The sequence below is a fragment of the Oryzias melastigma genome, linkage group LG18, assembly GCF_002922805.2.
Source record: "Oryzias melastigma strain HK-1 linkage group LG18, ASM292280v2, whole genome shotgun sequence".
NCBI classification, from domain to species: Eukaryota; Metazoa; Chordata; class Actinopteri; order Beloniformes; family Adrianichthyidae; genus Oryzias; species Oryzias melastigma.
The window spans coordinates 1,233,174-1,251,936 of record NC_050529.1 but is presented as its reverse complement, the minus strand read 5'-3'; the positions used below and the strand labels follow the sequence as shown (position 1 = coordinate 1,251,936).

Here is an 18,763-nt window from a genome sequence, read left to right as displayed (position 1 = left end):
GTTTAAATATCTTGGGGTCTTGTTCACGAGTGATGGAAGATCGGAGCGTGAGATCGACAGGCGGATTGGAGCTGCGTCCACTATTATGTGGTCGCTGTACCGGTCCGTTGTGGTAAAAAGAGAGCTGAGCCAGAAAGCAAAGCTCTCGATTTACCGGTCGATCTTTGTTCCTGTACTCACCTATGGTCATGAGCTCTGGGTCGTGACCGAAAGAACGAGATCCCGACTACAAGCGGCTGAAATGAGTTTTCTTCGCAGGGTGGCTGGGCGCTCCCTTAGAGGAGATAAGGTGAGAAGCTCGGTCACCCGGAGAGAGCTCGGAGTAGAGCCGCTTCTCCTCCGCATCGAGAGGAGCCAGTTGAGGTGGTTCGGGCATCTGATCCGGATGCCTCCTGGACGCCTCCCTGGTGAGGTGTTCCGGACATGTCCCACTGGGCGGAGGCCCCGGGGAAGACCCAGGACACGCTGGAGAGACTATGTTTCTCGGCTGGCCTGGGAACGCCTCGGGGTCCCCCCAGAGGAGCTGGAGGAAGTGGCCGGGGAGAGGGAAGTCTGGGCATCTTTGCTCAGACTGCTGCCCCCGCGACCCGGTCCGGATGAAGCGGAGGAAGATGGATGGATGGATGGAATTAACATCCATTCCAGTGGGGTGGGGGGATCCTTGCTCCTCCTGAGCTGAACATTTTGATACCAAGATTGTGAGTGTGTAACATCATGTCTTTCAATCCTAAATTTGGTTATTCGTCTTTTAGCAACATTTTTCTTAGAATCCTTCTAAAGCTCAAACGTCATGTATTAAACTTGTGTTTCCTGATCCTCCATCCAGTCATAAAGTGCATAGAGTTGTGTGTCTGCTGTCAGCGTTAACTGCTGGATGGTCAGTGTGGATCATCTTCCTGATGTGAAGGTCCAGCTTTGTTCTGGAATCCTCATCTCCTCTAACTATCAGCAGAAAGAGAATCCAGAAAAGCTGAACTTTGTCTTTCCTTCCTCTGCTCCCAGCTCCTCTTTGTTTGTCTCCTCTTTCAGCCTGACCTCCTTTTCATGTCATCTCCTCCATCATCAACATGAACAGAGCAGACAGTCAAGTTCAAGCAGACAAACAGCTTCTGTACTTACAGAGCAGACATGTTTCCTTCATCCTTCCTCTCTGATCTGATCTCTGCTTTCATTCAGCGGACTCACACCACACACAAGCTCCGCCCCCTTCTGTCTCTCTCTGTCTTCAACCAGCAGCAGCAGAGTCTGATGTGAACATTTGAAGCTGTTTCAGAAACACCAACGATCCTGAGAAGCATCTTCTCCTCAAACAGTGACTGATAGGAACGGACACACCTGCTGGAGCCACCCAGACACTCTGAGTCTGAAGAAGCATCTGAAGTTTGATGATCTGACATTCCTCAGATCAGATCCTTTACCTTCTTTGTTTGCAGTTAGGCTACTTTAGCAACGACTGTTCTTGGGCACAGCATTTAAAAACATTCATAACTATTCTTAAAAAATAAAGTTGAATCTTTCATAGATATTGTCTTCATTGGTGTTCTTTAGGCTGTAACTCCCTCCATGAAACAAGCACCACTGTAGATAATGATTGTGGAGTTGTAACAGTGAGATATGGTCAGTGATTGTTTGAGACACATTATTTTTGAAAGGATTTGCATTTAGACCCAAATAAAGACAAGAACAGAATGAGTAACAAAAGGGTTTAACTGGTTTATGCAGAATGAAGAAATCTGGAGCAGTAACAACCTCCGGTCAGCAGGGGGCGCACAGACACCAAGGAAAGACAGATGTTAGGGACCAGGCAGTGGAAGCAAATAGAAATAAAACTTTTATTAATAAAAAATAAACGCTTCTCATACTTTCTGAGTTTGAAGCTCTTCACAATTAAAAACAAAGACACAAGTTATGAAAACAACTCAACCTCTACCCTCATTTCATTTACACATACATCTCATGACCCCACAAACAATGAATTCTTATGAATGTAACATTCTAAGAGACATTCTTCCCTTCTCCCTTCCCCTTTATGTATCCCTACAAACAGAGAGTTATGAAAAAATAGTGTCTAATATTTCAGACGTGATTTTCGTTTGATGACGTCGTCAATAATCGCCAATGGTGGACGCAGCTTCAATCCGCCTGTCGATCTCACGCTCCGATCTTCCCTCATTCGTGAACAAGACCCCAAGATATTTAAACTCCTCCCCCTGAGGCACAAGCACTCCTGCCTCAGGTCCCGGAGGTCCAACAGAACAACATCATCTGCAAAGAGCAGAAAGGTAATCCAGTGGTCCCCAAACCAGATCCCCTCCTGGCTGCGCCTAGAAATTCTGTCCATAAGACTCTGAACAGAACCGGTGATAAAGGGCAGCCCTTCCGGAGTCCAACATGCACCGAGAACAGGTCTGACTTACTGCCGGCCATGAGAACCAAGCTCCTGCTCCGGTCGTACAGAGACCGGACAGCCCTGAGTAAGGCTCCCCGGACCCCATACTCCCAGAGCACCCTCCACAGGACACCACGGGGAACGCGGTCGAACGCCTTCTCCAAATCCACAAAACACATATGGACTAGATGAGCGAACTCCCACGAACCCTCCAGCACCCTGGAGAGGGTGTAGAGCTGGTCCACTCTTTTTATTATTGTTTGGGCTGGGCGATATGGCCAAAAAATAAAATCTTAGATATTTTTTATTCAAAATTCGATTTTCAATTTTATTAAATTTGTTTTTCTCCTTGCTTTTAACAAAAATGAATACAACATAATATATTTCACCAAAACTATTTTATGTAGTGCTGCCATGGGCGATTATTTAAATCATCGACTAATTACTGATTATTTTTTCAGATTAGTCGACTAATCGGGTCGTGCACTAACTAGATATATAGCCTTACCTGTGATAATGCTAGTGTGAATGCTGTAAGCTGAATTTGGCAACTGAAGATGCTGAAGTTGATAGCCAGCTAAAATATTAGTTAAATGCCAAATTAGCCTAAAAAACAGGGGAAAACGTAGGTTAGCCAATACAGCTAACATGTAGCTTAAAAAATAGCCAAACTTCAAAATAACCCACAAAAACTGGAAAAATGCTGTATTGGCCAAAAAGGCTAGTGTGTAAATGAAACTCCAAAACAGCCTAAAAAACAAACAAAAAGCCTAAATTACCTAAACAGCTAGCATGTAGCTGAAATATTAGCTCAATTCCAAAACAGTCTATAGAAATCTTAATAAATGTCTACATAGTCCATAAAGCTAGCAGAATGCTGGTATAACTTTCAACTTTACTTCACTCTGACTCCATATAATATAAAGTAACAACTAATCGACCATTAAATTAGTCGTTGTCTATTTTAATGGTTGATTAGTCGACTAATCGTGGCAGCCCTATTTTTATGTCAACCTTTTCTTTGGAAATGAAATAGAACACAAAGTGCAACTAAAATCAAGCTGTTAAAATGTTTATAGATCAATGCAGCAGGTGTTTTGTGAGCTACCGCTAGCTTGAGCTCCTAGAAACACTACAGACTCAGCAGAGAAATTCTGGTAGCAACAACAAAACTGATTTTTCTGCGTTGGGTTTAATGCTCCAAGTTTAAAGTCTCAACACCAGTAACCAAAATCTATTTTTTGACTCACCAGCTAAGTTTGGTTGGTAGATAATCAAAATCTAATGATTAATTTTGGAATGAAGTCTTGACTAAAACATCCTAAAAACAGTTTAATGTTTTGAATTCTGGCAGACATGCAGCACTGTCTCATTTTGTTGTTTTATCTGCCATTCCTTAAATTCCGCTCCAGGAGAACAGTCTCATTCAAAGCAGTCCAGTTTAAAGTTACATACAGATGAAAAACGGCTCTTTAGCATCGTTAGCATGATGTAGCATATCGCATCAGTAACAGCAGCGCTGTCTCAAATCAAAAGTGTCTGTAAGTCCATGATCTTCATCCTGCAGTTCTGATCCTGTTAGACATCGACTCATGTATTCAGTCGATGGTCCCCTGCTTCTTTAACCAAAACTAGATCCTGACAGATTAACTAAGACTGTTCTCTCTCTGTCAGCTGCTGCTTTCACATCTGAGCTTTGTGAGAGACAGACGAGCCAACAGGAAGTCCAAGCAGAGAGTTAGGAGATTAAAATCTCCATTTTCCCAAAAATAAATCATCCAGAACAACATTCAAATGAGTGGATTAAGGGGGTGTCTCCTCTGGCTGGGCAGGAGCTGAACTCTCCATTCACCTGTACCCACTACTCTCTGGAGTTACTGGCCCCTGTGGTGGTCCTGCTGGCTCTGGACTGGGTGTCTGGCGGGAATGCAGTGGGCGGACATCACCACACTCGTATGGGCGTCCTGGCTGCTGCTTCGGTGGAGGGTCTTGGGCCCAATCAAATTCTTCCATTCCCCTCCATTTTAAGAGGCAGTTGAAGTGCAAGTCGTGTCCAGATTATTATTTAGCGGACCGGTGATGTTGATGACATCATTGAACGAAAGTGACGTCTGAAATATTAGACTCCAGTGCTGTCCGAATCCACTCATTTCAAAATCAAGTGCACAAAACATTTCCCAGAAGTCTTTGTGAAAAACTAGTATGCATTGATGTTCACTAGGTTAGAGAATATAGACCACAATGCATTGCAGTCAAGCAATTTCAAACAAAAAAACTTCTTTAAAAGTATATTTGTTAACAAACCATCCACATGTTCATCATCAGAGCTAGTGTTCCCACAAACGTTTAATTTAATAGTCGACTAATCACTGATTAGTTTTTCCAGTTAGTCGGCTAATCGGGTAAATAATAAATAAAACACAAATCACAATGTAACAAACGTTAACAATGATATGAAATTTAAAAAGTAATAAAATTCATATTTAAATGTGTTGATCTGTTGATTAGAAATATATTTAAAGCTCTAAATTGTCTGATAATCTGGAATCATTTGTGATTGTATATTTTCGGTCAGTCAACCTGCAGTTCTCCATGCAGGAGGAGGAGCTTCCTGGAAACAGTCTCTACTGAGCATGTGCAGAAAGCTCCTTCTGACTGTGTTTGGAGAAACTTTATTGTTCACAGAGAGAGTCAGCAGAAACAGGAAAACTCCAGATGATTTTATCTGTTAAAGTATGAAATCGGAAAAAGATTTTCATTTTGAAGGAAATCCCTCCATCTAACTGCAACCAGGCTGGGTATGGCTATGGTGGCCCTAAAGGTCAAATCTCACCAACAAATCATTAAATGCCAAAAAAAAAAATACATTTAAAAATAAAAAATACTTAATAAAAACATCACAGTTTATAGATGAAAACAAATAACAAAGTAACGGAATCAAGATTTAATGTTTCAAATCCCGAAAGTAGTAAAAAAAAAAATCTAAAATATTACAAAAATTAAACAAAAATAAACAAGTAAAAGTAGGTCGTATAGGACATCTCTGATTGGATGATTCATTTGTTCATTATTTAGCATGAACTGTTACTGGATCTGTTCTTTATGATCATTTAACTAATATTAGAATGTGTATAATGAAAACCCAAACATTCAAATTACATGTTCATCTATGGGTATCCTGGAGGACCAACAGAACCAGAACCACCTCTCAGAGACCTGGAGGGTTTTCCTCTCTGGAGTTTTACCTTCCATCAGGTGAGACATCAAGAGTGCTGAAACTCTCACAGCTGAAAACAGTAGATCCCTCATCAGTAAATCTCTCATCAGTAGATCCCTCATCATTAGATCCCTCATCAGTAAATCCCTCATCAGTAGATCCCTCATCAGTAAATCCCTTATCAGTAGATCCCTCATCAGTAAATCCCTCATCGGTAGACCCCTTATCAGTAAATCCCTCATCGTTAGATCCCTCATCAGTAGATCCCTCATCATAGATCCCTCACCAGTGATCAGATCTCTGTTCGGGTCTCTGTTCCCTCTACTGGTCAACCACAGAACTACACCTTTCCTCTGTCAGCTGAGTCCTGAGGAGGGACTGTGTATAATTCTATTGTTGAGTTTGATCCTCTCCTGATTCTGTTGACGGATTTGGTCGTAATCTGTTTGTCTAAGGCGAGCTGAGTCCCGGGGCCAAAACAAAACCTCTGATGTAAGAGGTCAGGAGGGAAGGCGTCCACCTGAAGGTCAGACTGGAATCCGATCGTTGGTCGGACAGAAATAACATCAGATGAAACTGGAACTGATGATCTGAACAAAAGATCATCAGAACCGCAGTGATTCTGCTGTTGTTCTGACTCTAATGAGTCCATTGTGTCTCCATGACGACGAGCTGTAAACCTGCAGAGCAACATGATCGTGTTTGACACGGACAACATCCTTGAGACAAAAAACGGATCCACACAAAGAAGCTCCAGGAGTATTTACCTGAGCATCAGACGGAGCGTTCCTCTCTCCAGACTCACCTGCAGAGACGCCAGGTGAACCCGCCGCAAAGGTACGTCGCCATCTTTGTTTCCCTCATCGCCGTGTTTGTGCCTCAGTGACCATCTATAGATCTACTGCAGCTCCCATCAGCCTTTGCTCCTCTTCCTCTACTGCAGATCTGAAGGAGCTGGTTGACCTCTGAGGAACCTGAAAATGGCGTTTGGTGAGAACGGTGGTCCCACAGGTGAGATGATGGAGTTCTGCTGGAACGTGGATCCTCTAGTCTGGACCTGTTTGTCACTGAAAATGGAAAAAAAAAGCTTTTATTTATACCTTTTTAAAATCTGTCTGGAGTTCTGAAGGAAACCACATCCTGACTTTAGTTCTTCATGCTCCATCCTGGTCTTTACTGAGACCCAATGGAACCAAAAGTTAATCCAGATTAAAAGTTCTGGTTCCCAGAGGAGAGGGAGGGGGCGGGGCTTCCTGCACATGTGAAGTAGGAGTAACCATGACAACAAAGTTACCTGATGCTAGATGGCATGGGTAACTGAGCATTCACACAGGATCATTTCCAGCCCTGACGGTGCAGAGAAGATGCCACACCAGGAGGCCCCTGGGGGCCCGGTAGACCCCAAAGAGGGGTCTACAGGTCCCCCTTGAGGGAACAAGCTCTTGAGGCTTCCTGACTGAGAAACAGAAGCAGAATCTTCAATAAAGTGCTCCCGGAAGCTGTTTGTTCTCCTGAGGTCCTGGATCTCCTCAGGTCCAATTAAGGGACTGCATGGAGTTCTCTATGATGCTGTGGAAGAACTAAGCTCCTCCCCTCCGTGATGCTGTGGAAGAACTAAGCTCCTCCCCTCTGTGATGCTGTGGAGGAACTAAGCTCCTCCCCTCTGCGATGCTGTGGAAGAACTAAGCTCCTCCCCTCCGTGATGCTGTGGAGGAAGTAAGCTCCTCCCCTCTGCGATGCTGTGGAAGAACTAAGCTCCTCCCCTCTGCGATGCTGTGGAAGAACTAAGCTCCTCCCCTCCGTGATGCTGTGGAAGAACTAAGCTCCTCCCCTCCGTGATGCTGTGGAGGAACTAAGCTCCTACCCTCTGTGATGCTTCAGAAGAACGAAGCTCCTCCCCTCTGTGATGCTTCAGAAGAACGAAGCTCCTCCCCTTTGTGATTCTCTAGTCTAGAAGAATCAAGCTCCTCCCCTGTGAAATGACTCCCCCTGTGTTTTTTCTCCCTCAGGGCTGAGGACCATCACAGCAGAACCGGGACAGAACCTCATTCTCCGTGTCAAAGCTCCAAACCAGAAGGAGGTGACGGCTCTGGAGTGGAGGAGGACCAACCTCCAGGAGGGGAACGTTCTGGGTTACCAGGACGACCAGCTGGAGGTGGAACGGCAGCATCCATTCTTCAAGAACCGGGTTTTCCTACAGGGAACCCAGATGAACGACAGAACCTGTCTGTGATGCTGATGAACGTGACGGAGGACGACACCTGAACCTACGTGTGCCAGGTCAACCAGGACGGAGAGGAGCCCCGAAAGATGATCGCCACCGTTACCTGAAGGTCGCTCCGGCAGGTGAGTGGCTTCAGAATGATTTCAAAGTGAAGTCCGGTGTCTCAGACCAGGAGATGTTCCCGTTCTCACCTCTTTCTCCTCTGCAGGAGTCAAAGACAAAGAAGAAGACCCATCAGAGATGGTTTGTTCCAACAGTCACCGTGACGACTGTTGGTCTGGCTCCTTTGTCCTTGTTCCTGAGGAAGTGATTTTTCCTTTGGAACAGATGTAATCAGACGTGATGTTTCCTCCACGGTTTGAAGCAGATGAAGGTCTGGTGGACTTCCTGGTTTTATTCAGATGTTGTTAAATAAAGAAGAACCAAAGTAGATCTACTAAAAGCTGGAATAAACCAGAAGAAAGAGCATCTCTGTGTCTTTCTCAGACCCAAACTCCAGAGAACTTTCCTCCAAACGCTCAGTTTGTGGTTGACCCTGATCAGCCAGCAGGTGGTGCTGTGGTGCTGCACACGAGTGTGTAATAAATGAAGAAGAGGCTCCTGTCCCTCAGTAAGATTTGACCTCTAACACCGGAGCTCCAGTGTTTCTGGTCTTTTATTTACTGTAACTTTTCACCCGTTAACAGGATAATTCCAGTAGAATCAGACGCTTCTCTCCTTCACATTCTACTGGAATTATGGGGTGAAAAGTTACAACACGTTAAAGGTTTTGTGTTTAAGCGTCACCAGCGTGTATCAAACATGAAACCAGTTTGATTTGTTGGTGAAACAAACTGTAACCTCATGATTCCATGAAGGTGAACGTGTTCGAGAGTGAAGATGGAAACAACAAAAGTGGATCAGAACCACAGAAACATGTTAGAGTCCAGATTCAACATGAGGCGGCTTCAGAACCAGATCTGGATCCAGTTTGGATCTGGACAATTGAATGAAGTCTCACAAAAACAAAGAAGTTTCTGAACATTTTACCAAAGTATTCTTCACTTTTTTATTCAAACTCGATTAAATTATTTATAAACCGAAGAACAAAAAAGTAAATTAAGTTTGAACATATTTCTGATATTTTTATCAAAAAATCTTTTTAAGTGAAATTTTGTTGTTTGTCTCAAAATTGACTCACAAAGAGTTTTAGAGTTTAAGAAGTCTGATCACATAACCCCTGTTCTGGTCTCTTTGAACTGGCTGCCCGTGCAATATCTGATTTTTATGAAAATTCTTATCTTTGCTTTTAAATCACAACCAGGTACGGCACCGTCTTACCTCTCTGATCTGATTTTAAAATATTCCCCCTCTAAGTCTTTGCGTTCTGCGGACCAGTGTTTGTTACTGGTTCCGAGAACCAAATGTAAGTTCCGAGGAGATCGTACCTTTTCTGTGCTGGCTCCTAAGCTGTGGAACCAGTTGCCACTGAATATTAGAGAGGTCACACTTTTGGAGAGTTTTAAATCTAAACTGTTCCTCCACTATCGCGCTGTAGTATCTGCCTAGCTGCTTTTTATCATGTAAATTTTAATTTCTTTTTAAGATTTTATGCATGTATTTATTTATTTATTTTTAAATTGTTTTTAGGATTGTTATATATTGTATTTTCTTGTGTACAGCACTTTGGGCCTCCTTGGCTGGTGGTGAAAGGTGCTTTATAAATGAATAAATGAAATGAAATAATAAAAGATTTAATTTAAATACTTTTATTTTGAAGGAACAAATAAAGATTAAAGACATTTTAAAATTCTTTTGTTCTGTTTGTGTTTTTGTGTGTCTGTCTGTTAGTGTGGGCATACATGTATGTGTGAAGCAGTATATGGGTGTTTTTTTTAGTGTACACATATGTTTGTGTGCGTCTGTTAGTGTGTGTATGTCTGCATAAGTTGTGTGTACATGCTATGTTTTTGTGTCTGAGTTTGTGAGTGTGTTCAAGTTAAGTACGTGTGTGTGTTTGTACACATTTTTGTGTGTCTGCGTTCATGTTTGTGCGTTAGTTATGTTTGTATCTTTTTGTGTGTGTGTGTTTGTATAAATTGTGTGTGGGTACACGTGTTTTTGTGTATCTGTATTCATGTCAGATTAAGTAGTCTATGTATATGAGTTAACATGACTCAGCAGAAGGCGGTCAGGTGGAGTGACGGTCCTGCAGAACCCACAGAACCCACAGAACCGCTGCTGGTCGCAGCTCCTCAGCTTCATCTGAAACCGTCCTGACAGCTGCAGGAGCAGATGAAGCCCCGCCCCCTTCCTCTGTTGAATTCCCCTAGAATGAAAAGCTAAACCACAGAACTCCACTGCTGGGCAGAAGAACACCAGATGGTTCCATCGGGGCAGGAGGAGCTCAGACTGAAACGGGAAACCCGGGACTTCCCGCTGCTCTCAGCCAATCAGAATCAAGCAAACATCCGTGTTGATCTGACAGTCAGGAAAACACAAAAGCTGCTGTTAGGATCCAGGAGGAGGCGTTCCTGTGCGAGAGCGGTCGGCGCCGTGCTCACAGGCGGTTCTGGACACGTTCCTGTGTGTTTCTGAACGGTTCTGAACAGGAACAGAACCCCAAACACCTCTGAGTGTTCTGAAGCTTTTGAAATGTTTCTGAGACACACCTGAGAATGTGATACACCTGCAGGAGAACAGGTCTGCTCACACAGCCCCAGGTGTTCATCAGAAACCTGGAGTTAGCTCAAAGCAGAGCCACATTAGACAGGTTCTTCCAGGTTCTTCCAGGTCCTTTCGGGTTCTTCCAAGTTCTTCTGGGTTATTCTAGGTTCTTCCAGGTCCTTCCGGGTTCTTCCATGTTCTTCTGGATTCTTCCAGGTTCTTCCAGGTCCTTCCGGGTTCTTCCATGTTCTTCAAGGTTCTTCCAAGTTCTTCCACTTTCTTCAGATTTCTTTTGGGTTCTTCCTGGTTCTTTTGGGTCCTCCAAGTTTTTCCAGGTTGTTCCGGATTCTTTCCAGGTGCTTCTAGATTCTACTGTGTTCTTCCATGTTCTTCCGAGTACTTTCAGGTTCTTCCAAGTTCTTCCAGGCTCTTCAAGGTCCTCCAGAAGACACTGAGCTGTTTCTGAGTCTGCTGCAGACAGAAAGACTCAAGTGAAACCAGGTGGAATGTTCAATCATCACACCTGAGAACCAAGAGAACCCATCTGACCTGAACCAAACCAAAGAACACGACCCTCACACTTCTGGAAAAATCCTCCACCTTAGGAGGAGATGGATCGAAATCCTGAAGGAGTTTCAATAGCCGTCACTAACTGTAGTTTTCTTATTTAATTTAAGATAGCCGCTTCTTCCTTAGGTCAAAGGTCAACAAACTTTGCTAGTTATTGAAGGCTTAAGCTGATGAAATGTCTGTGAGATTTGGTGAAGTTCACTTGAACTAAAGTTTTTGTTCTTTATGTCGTAGAATGGCCGCCGAGCCCGTCCCAGTTTCAGAACTTCCTTTGGATAACCTCGACACCTGTTCTGGTTTTGTCTGTGGATTATAAAATATTTTTGGGCCCCATGAGAGATTTTGGCTCCATTCGTATTTGTGATGGTTTCTCCTGCTGTGATGTCATCATTTGGGGGCGTTTCCATTTCAACCAGCTACTGGATGTGTGGAAATGTTTCTGAGTTTTGAGGTTAAGGTGAGGAGAAGTTCTCTCTCAGAAGTGCAGGAAGACAGAAGAACAGTAAAAACCATCTGGTCCTTCAGTCCAGGACGGCTGCGGGTCAGAACCACACCTGTAACCAGCAGGTTCACTCCAGAAAATGTTTTATTAGCTTCATCAGTCCTTTAAAACCAGAGACAACAAAGCTCCGCCCCCTTCATGCAGCAAAGCTGAAATGATCATGAAATGCTAAACAACCACCCTGTGCTACGTGATATGTCACTATTTCATGTGCAGCAGCCTTAAGTTCTATGAAAGGAACTAAAGAAGATGTAATATTGTTAAGCAGACATTCTTAGCATGCGGTGTCCACACTGGACCGTCACTGTCCGACATGAGTGCATGTACAGGTGGAGAGATGTTTGCTGGGATATTTTAAGGCAGGGTAGATCTGGTGACTCCTCCTCCAGACCCTTTTCTCTCACAGCTCTAGTCAGAATTATTCAGAATTCTGGACGGACACGAACCGCGATTACTGCTGAACCCGACATGAGGATAAGAATCTGTTGGAATGCAGTTCTAGAAGTCCATCTGAACATCTCCTGTAGACCTGAACCGTCAGTAACTCCATCATGCACCAGTTGAAATGTTTCTTTGCTCCGTTCAGAGGTGTAAGCTCCTCCCTCTGATGTCTCTGCGCCCTCGACGGTCTCCTCAGCCGGAGTCTCCAAGGGTTCTGCTGCTCCGCTGATCCAGACATGAAGGTCCGAACTCTTCCTGGATCCCAGCAGCAGCAGAACTCAGACTGAACTGATCATCACAGCCAGAACCAGCTGGAGCGCGGTCAGCCCGAAAGACCCGCCTCCTCTGGAAGCTGGCGCTGAAAAACAACAGAGTGACGTCAGCAGGTGAAAACGAAGGAAAAACAGAGTCAGCTGCAGCAACTCACAGGAAGGGGCGGGATCAACCGTCAAGCGGATGAAGGTAGTGGGAAGTATCTGTCTGGAGCGGGTTTGGGAGGTTTCTCTCTGGCTGACCACACAGGTGTAGGTCCCCGAGTCCTCAACCGTCACCGCCCTCAGAGTCACAGACGCGTCTCCGTCCTTCGTCTGTTCCTTCTGGAACGCCACGCGGTTCCGATAGGCTGGATGCTGACCATCTGGGAGGACCAGCCCCGCGCGGTACAGAAGCAGATACGTCTCCTCCTCGCCAGGTTTGAACCACTCGATGGCGATGATGGGGTTGCTTTTGGGAGCTCGACATGGCAGAGTGACGTTCTGTCCAGGTACGGCTCGGATGTCTGTGATCCCTGCAGGAGGACAGAAACAGAGGAGCTGAGGACACGTCTGCTTCATGACCGACAGTCCACGACTCGGTCCTGGTGCTCCCGAAGAACGATCCGGCACCAAGCGGTCTGGGTCGTCTGCAGTGGAACATTTTTACCGGAGTCCAGGGAGCGGCACTGGCCTTGAGCATAGGTGAGCTAGGCAGTCGCCTAGGGAACCATCTGCTGGAGGGGGTGCCAAATTACAATGATTTTTTTTATATAGTTTAACAGACCGCTCAGTTTGTATAATTTGTAAAAAAAATAGTCATTCAACATCCAGGTTAGGGCCAGGTCTGTCAGGAAGTCATAAGGAAACCAAAAGTCAGGAGCTCCAGGTTGGATCCCTGAGGAACTCGCCAGTTTACGTGTCAGTAACACACATGCCGTTTAAACCGTTAATGCAGCGTCAACAGATACCAGACGGGTTTCTAACCGGACACCGAGAGGCTCAGACATCACTATCACATACAGGTCCAGGTGAAAACTGTTCAAATCGACTAGATCAGATTAAATCAACTGAATTCTACTGTTCAGATCAGTCGTTAGACCCCAATACCACCATGATAGAAACTGGATTATGAGCAATCAGGTCTCTATAGTCAGAAATGAATCGACGTCTTCAGGTCGTCTTAACTTGTTTCCATGATAAACCAAGAATGAGACCCTACAAGTCCTCACATGAACCTGTGAGTCCAAACCTGAAACTTCCTGAGGCTCAGGCATCTCATCTGATCCAGAGGTAATAAGGAGGTTCTGGTGACCTGATTCTGGATAAACTAGTCAGTCAGTTTAACTCACAGTTGAGCGGGAACTCCCTCCAGCTGTAAAAGTGAACAACAAACCCAGACAAAGAGGTTCAAACGGAAAATATCATAAAAGGGTTTCAACTGAAATATTTGACACTTTTCTTTTTTCTCTCTTAAGGTTTAAACTTGAATTTCACTTCAACGAGCAGTGAAGTCTAAATCGGATTCAAACAGAACCTTTTTCAGGACTGTTCCTCCTTACCTGCAGAAGCCTGCTGACTCAGCAGAGAAACGCGCAGAGCGGCGAGACAAAGGAGAGCAAACATCCTCCTCAGGACTCCATGGCCGATCTCAGCTTGATCTCTGATCCTCTGATCGAGCAGCAGCTCCCACGAGCGGATATCAAACTCCCCGCATAGGAAGATTCCACATCGGTTAAGTTAGTTTCATATTCGACATTCGTCACACATTCAGCGATGAACGGCGATATTCCTCAAACGCTTTTGCTAAAAAATACCAAAATTGTTTTGCTGACTGCTGATAAAACAAAAAACATTTCACATAACTCGTTTTCGTTATTCACGATCCACGTAACGACCAGACCCCGGATACGCCGCTGCAATGTGGGCGGAGCCGGAGCGCTTTGCCTCAGCTGCTGCTGGAAGTAAGGGACCGTCAACAAAGTGCAAGTGGGAGTTGTCCTTACAGTTTCTTTTAAGTCCTAGAGGTCAAATAGGAAATTACACTACTAGAAATTACTCTTTTTTGTAATAGCTTTTTCTGTGTAAATAATAGAAACGTGAAACCACCTCCATTCATTAAAGGAGGATATGGAGCAACTCTCACAACCATTCTTTTATCCCTAGATGTCAAATAGGTAATTACACCCAAAAAACTCTTCTTTTTGTAATAGCCTTTCTTAAGTAAATCATAGAAAAGTGAAACTACCTCCATATAACAGAGGAGTGGAGGGAGCAACTTTCACAATCATTTTTATGACCCTAGAGGTCAAATTTGGAATTACACTAATATAAATTACTCTTCTTTTTATAATAGCCTCTTCTGTGTAAATCATAAAAATATAAAACCACCTCCATTCATCAGAGGAGGATATGGAGTGACTTTAAGAACCATATTTTTTACCCTGAACTGTGAGCAAACTGTGTTGCATCCCAAATGTTTACATTTTTTAGTCTTTGACAAAGTCTGACACAGTTATTATAAATTAAATAACAAAATGTAACATAATCTTCTATTACTAAATATGACTTTGTTACTAATGTAAGGAGCAATTCTTTTAAGGGTAAAAAACAAAAATACCACTACTCTAAATACTAATACTAATAATATTGTAATTATAATTTAAGAGAAGTGTTAAGTACAATTATAAAAAAATATAATTTCTTTTAATTAAAAAGTTCTAAAATACACCACTAGGTGCTACTTGGACACACCATCAGTGACCTGAGGTCATGGGGTGTTTCGGGTCTTTGATCATCAAACCCCCTCTCTCGGGCGACCCAGCCAGGGGTGATCAGCCCCTGACTTGTGTCCAAATGACCCACTACTCCATGGATCCCCCTCTGAATCCAAAGCCATCCTGAGGCTTTCTCTGCAGCCTCATGATGTTTTTTATTGGTCTTCTGCACAGCTGCCCTTTCACCCCGAGGAGCTTGAGGGTATGTGGTAGAGACTGGCCAATAAAACCCCTTCTCCTCACTTCAACTGGTTCTCAGCGGGTTTCCCATCCATTGCTCCGGCATTCAGCCACTAGCTCAGCGGACTTGGTCCTCTTGCGTTCAGTGGCCTCCTCCATTCTGTCTTCCCAGGGGACCGTGAGCTCAATCAGAACTACATGCTTTAAAGTCTCTGATGTTAATACCATGTCTGGGTGCAGTGCAGTGGTCACGATGTGTTCTGGGAATTTGAGTTGTCTTCCGAGGTCGACTTGGAGTTTCCAGTCCCAGCCGTTGTATGAAGCCCTCCTGTGGAGCTTGACTGCTGCCGTGTCTCCTCCTCTGACGAAGGTGATGGACTGCTTGGAGGTGTGCTGGTACAGTTGGCTGAGTCTTCCAGAGCCCTGAGGACCTGGACATGACCCCAGAGGTACCGTCCTTCCACCAAAGCCTTTGAGCAAGAGCTAAGGATGTGTTCCAGGGTGCCTCTCTTCTGGCACAGTTGGCATGCCGCGGTGTCTGATAAGCCCCATCGCTGCAGATTGGTTGGACTTGGGAGAACGTCATACACTGACTGGACGAGGAACGTGATGTTCTGTGGTTCACATCTCCAGAGGTCTGACCAGGTGATTCTACGTTCTTCAACATGCTCCCATTTTGTCCAGGCCCCTTGCTGGTACAGTGCCACCATCTTGATCCGGTAGTATCAAGTATAATAGTAGTTTGATTTTGGTTGGATACCCTTAGCATGGAGCTGACTCTACCTGTCGATGTGGATGGGTCAGCTGTTTCCCAGACTTATTTTAAGATTCAAATACCTTTTTTTGACTCAGCAAAGTAATCAGTTCATCTTGTTCTTGCTTCACAGGACACATAATTCTATTCTGTAATAAACTTTGATCCTTGTTATCCTAGTGTCCAGTTTGTTGTGTTACGGCCCGTTTGTGGATGGTTCCCCTGTGCTAAAGCTAGTGTGGCTATCCGGGACATAAAAACGTCATAAATGAAGAATTAGGTGAAGACTCAAATTGTGAATCAATCCGTTCTGTTTTTGGAGCAGCAATGATTAAAACTTCAATTTAAGTTATGAATAAATGACTATCAAAAGCTAATCAATGGAACTGTGAACAAGGTGATGTCTTTGTCCTGGGAGTATTGGGGGATCTGCTTATACCTTTATCAAATAATGTGTTCAATTTAAATGGAATAAATAGTTATTTCATTTCATTTTCTGGAGCTTTGTCTAAAAACAAATACTGAAATATTTTCTTAAATATTTTTATTCTAACTTAGTCATGACAATGTAAACATCAAACAAATTATGTTTTTATACACAGACAATTATTTCATGTTGTATGTTTAATTCCCTTACAAGCACAATTGTTATTGATGTGCAGGATTGAGTGATTGACCTCAGGGTATGTGAATACCGTCCAGTATCGTGGTGTTACTCTCCTCTCTTCTGACTGCTTCTGTTTCTCTCCACAACTTGTTCAGTTGAAAATCTTCTGCCCAAGTCTTTTAAAATGGTCATAAAACAAGGTCATGCTACTGTATTTCATTTACCTTTCTACTGTTTTCTATGTTCTGTCTTTCACTAAAGGCTTCATCATTTTCTTAATTGAATTTGCTCCATACTTTTGTTATTACAGTTTATTACATTTCTCACAACAGTACTGAAGTTTGCATCAATCCTCAGGCGTTTCTCAAACTATTAGTACAAACTGCAAACATGTTAGTTAACCTATAAAAGTGAGTCTCAAGATACGAGTCAGTAGCTCAACACGGATCGTTCATGCTTCAAAAAAGAGGTTTTTGTTTAAATTAGTGTCAGTATTTTCAAAATAAGAAGTCATGACTCCAATATCTAAAGGTCAAGTCAATAGAGTTCATCATGTTTTCATTCAGACTGATCACTCTGGAAGTGTTTCCTAATGTCATAGTGTGAAGACAGCATTACGAAAGACACAGCTAGTACAAAAAGAAGAGTAATCTTTATTAGTGTTGTTCCCTATTTGACCTCTAGGGGTCATACAATTGGTTGTGAAAGTTGCTCCCTCTCCTTCTCTATTGAATGGAGGTGGTTTCACATTTCTCTGATTTACACAGAAAAAGCTTTTAGAAAAAGAAGAGGTTTGATAGTACATAACTTGAATGAGGATTGTTGGTTGTTGTTTGGGTTTATTTTTTTTTTAATTTAGCTGTTATTAAACAAATTGTATTGAAGTCACGTGATTATTCACCATAACTAAAACATTTGTGATAGTTGGCTAATGACTAACAATCCCTTTACTTTATTCTAGAAATAAATTATTAGAAACAGAATGTTGTAATGTGTGCATCTGAGATTGTTTTTCAAGTCAAATACCACAGGTTTTTTTTATAAGCATTTCCAGTCAGATGTTTTACGGGAAACTCCCACTTGCACTTTGTTGACGGTCCCTTACTTCCAGCAGCAGCTCAGGCAAAGCGCTCCGGAGCAGCTCTCGGTGAAGCGGCGTTTCCGGGGGTCTGGTCGTTACGTGGATCGTCAGTAATGAAAAGTTATGTGCAGTAGCGGTTTAAGCACGGTCAGAACGGGCAGCTGCTCGGAAAAACATCTGCGCCGCTATGAGTTTCTGTTACCTGTTATAACACTGTGTTTTGAACCGCCAGAAACCGGTGAATTGGCGCCCCCTGCAGGCGCACGCACGCTCCCGTCGGCTGAGAATATACCTGAGGGGTGTGAAGAGAGAGGGAGGGGCGGAGGGGGAGTTCAGCTGTTGGTCTCCAAATTAAGAAGACGGATGATAAAGGAGGGCGGGGTCTACTTTGTAGAAACTTTCTTTTTTTTAAGTCAGTCATAACATGACATTCTCTAACCCACGGGTCAATACAGGAGGAGCTCTAACTTAACCACCGTCAAACTTGGGTTCAGCTTTTATTTTGGCGGTCAGAAAAGCTCTTTGACTTTGACAGGTGAGTCTCTGTTCTTCATCTCTGAGGCTCCAACACATCAGGATGGAGTCTGCTTCTCCTCCACTGTTGGTCACCACAGACATCCATTTTAGACTCGGTTCAAACATTTAATCCTGACTTTATTGTGCTGATTTAATGGATTTAATTGTCAAATACTCCGGCACGAGGTGCGTTCAGGGGCTGCGTGGAATTTCAGCACTTTTGCGCTTGAAGAACTCGCTATTGCTGCATTCAGGTGTGCTGGGAATTTCTAGCATTTGCTCACACTGACCTCAGCAACTCAAACACACTCATTCGGTGCTCCGATTCATTGTGACTCACAACTACAGCACACTGATCTGTAACATTACACACAAATATGCAACAATGTTGCACATATTTCTATATAAGCATGTTTTATATGAATGACATTAAAAACCTTAAATAATTATTTTATATAGCTTTAATCTTTACTGTTCTGTGATTGAAAAACACATTTGTGTTTTGAACAAAATCAATTTCTTAAAAAATTGTTAAGATATTTAAAAATGACTATAAATAAACTTTGGGTCTTTGATAAAAGTTGATGCTTTAAAGTGAGGAATGTTTT

At 43.4% G+C, this 18,763-nt stretch overlaps 2 protein-coding genes and 1 long non-coding RNA gene across 4 annotated transcripts in view; 2 read left to right on the top strand and 1 right to left on the bottom strand.

Moving 5' to 3' along the window:
- The first annotated feature begins 6,141 nt into the window (after positions 1-6,141).
- LOC112156242 lies at positions 6,142-8,340 on the top strand. The gene is made up of 4 exons (XR_002920938.2): positions 6,142-6,443; positions 6,550-6,617; positions 7,616-7,952; positions 8,039-8,340. It is a non-coding gene; the product is annotated as an uncharacterized LOC112156242 (long non-coding RNA).
- A 3,274-nt stretch (positions 8,341-11,614) lies between these two features.
- Positions 11,615-14,171, bottom strand: LOC112155638 (CD276 antigen homolog). Of its 2 annotated transcripts, none has more exons than XM_024287369.2 (3): positions 13,809-14,171; positions 12,417-12,782; positions 11,615-12,347 (listed from the first exon to the last, which is right to left on the bottom strand). In XM_024287369.2, the coding sequence occupies exons 1-3, from the start codon at positions 13,864-13,866 to the stop codon at positions 12,268-12,270; spliced, it is 504 nt and encodes a 167-aa protein (XP_024143137.1). In that variant the 5' UTR covers positions 13,867-14,171; the 3' UTR covers positions 11,615-12,267. The 2 variants fall into 2 exon arrangements, with proteins under 2 accessions (XP_024143137.1, XP_024143136.1); XM_024287368.2 differs by having other exon boundaries at positions 12,417-12,776; positions 13,803-14,169.
- Positions 14,172-17,253: 3,082 nt separating this feature from the next.
- Positions 17,254-18,763, top strand: part of LOC112155707 (protein turtle) — an 8,715-nt gene continuing 7,205 nt past the window's right edge. The window contains exon 1 of the mRNA XM_024287530.2: positions 17,254-18,174. The gene's annotated coding sequence lies outside the window, so the exon portion shown is untranslated. The remainder of the gene's footprint in view (positions 18,175-18,763) is intronic.

Coding starts and splice junctions, on each gene's coding strand:
- LOC112155638 (XM_024287369.2), bottom strand. CDS start 13,866: ATGTTTGCTCTCCTTTGTCTCGCCGCTCTGCGCGTTTCTCTGCTGAGT. Junction 12,783..13,808: donor TCTGCTGAGTCAGCAGGCTT/CTGCAGGTAAGG, acceptor GTTTCTGTCCTC/CTGCAGGGATCACAGACATC. Junction 12,348..12,416: donor GGTTGATCCCGCCCCTTCCT/GTGAGTTGCTGC, acceptor GTTGTTTTTCAG/CGCCAGCTTCCAGAGGAGGC.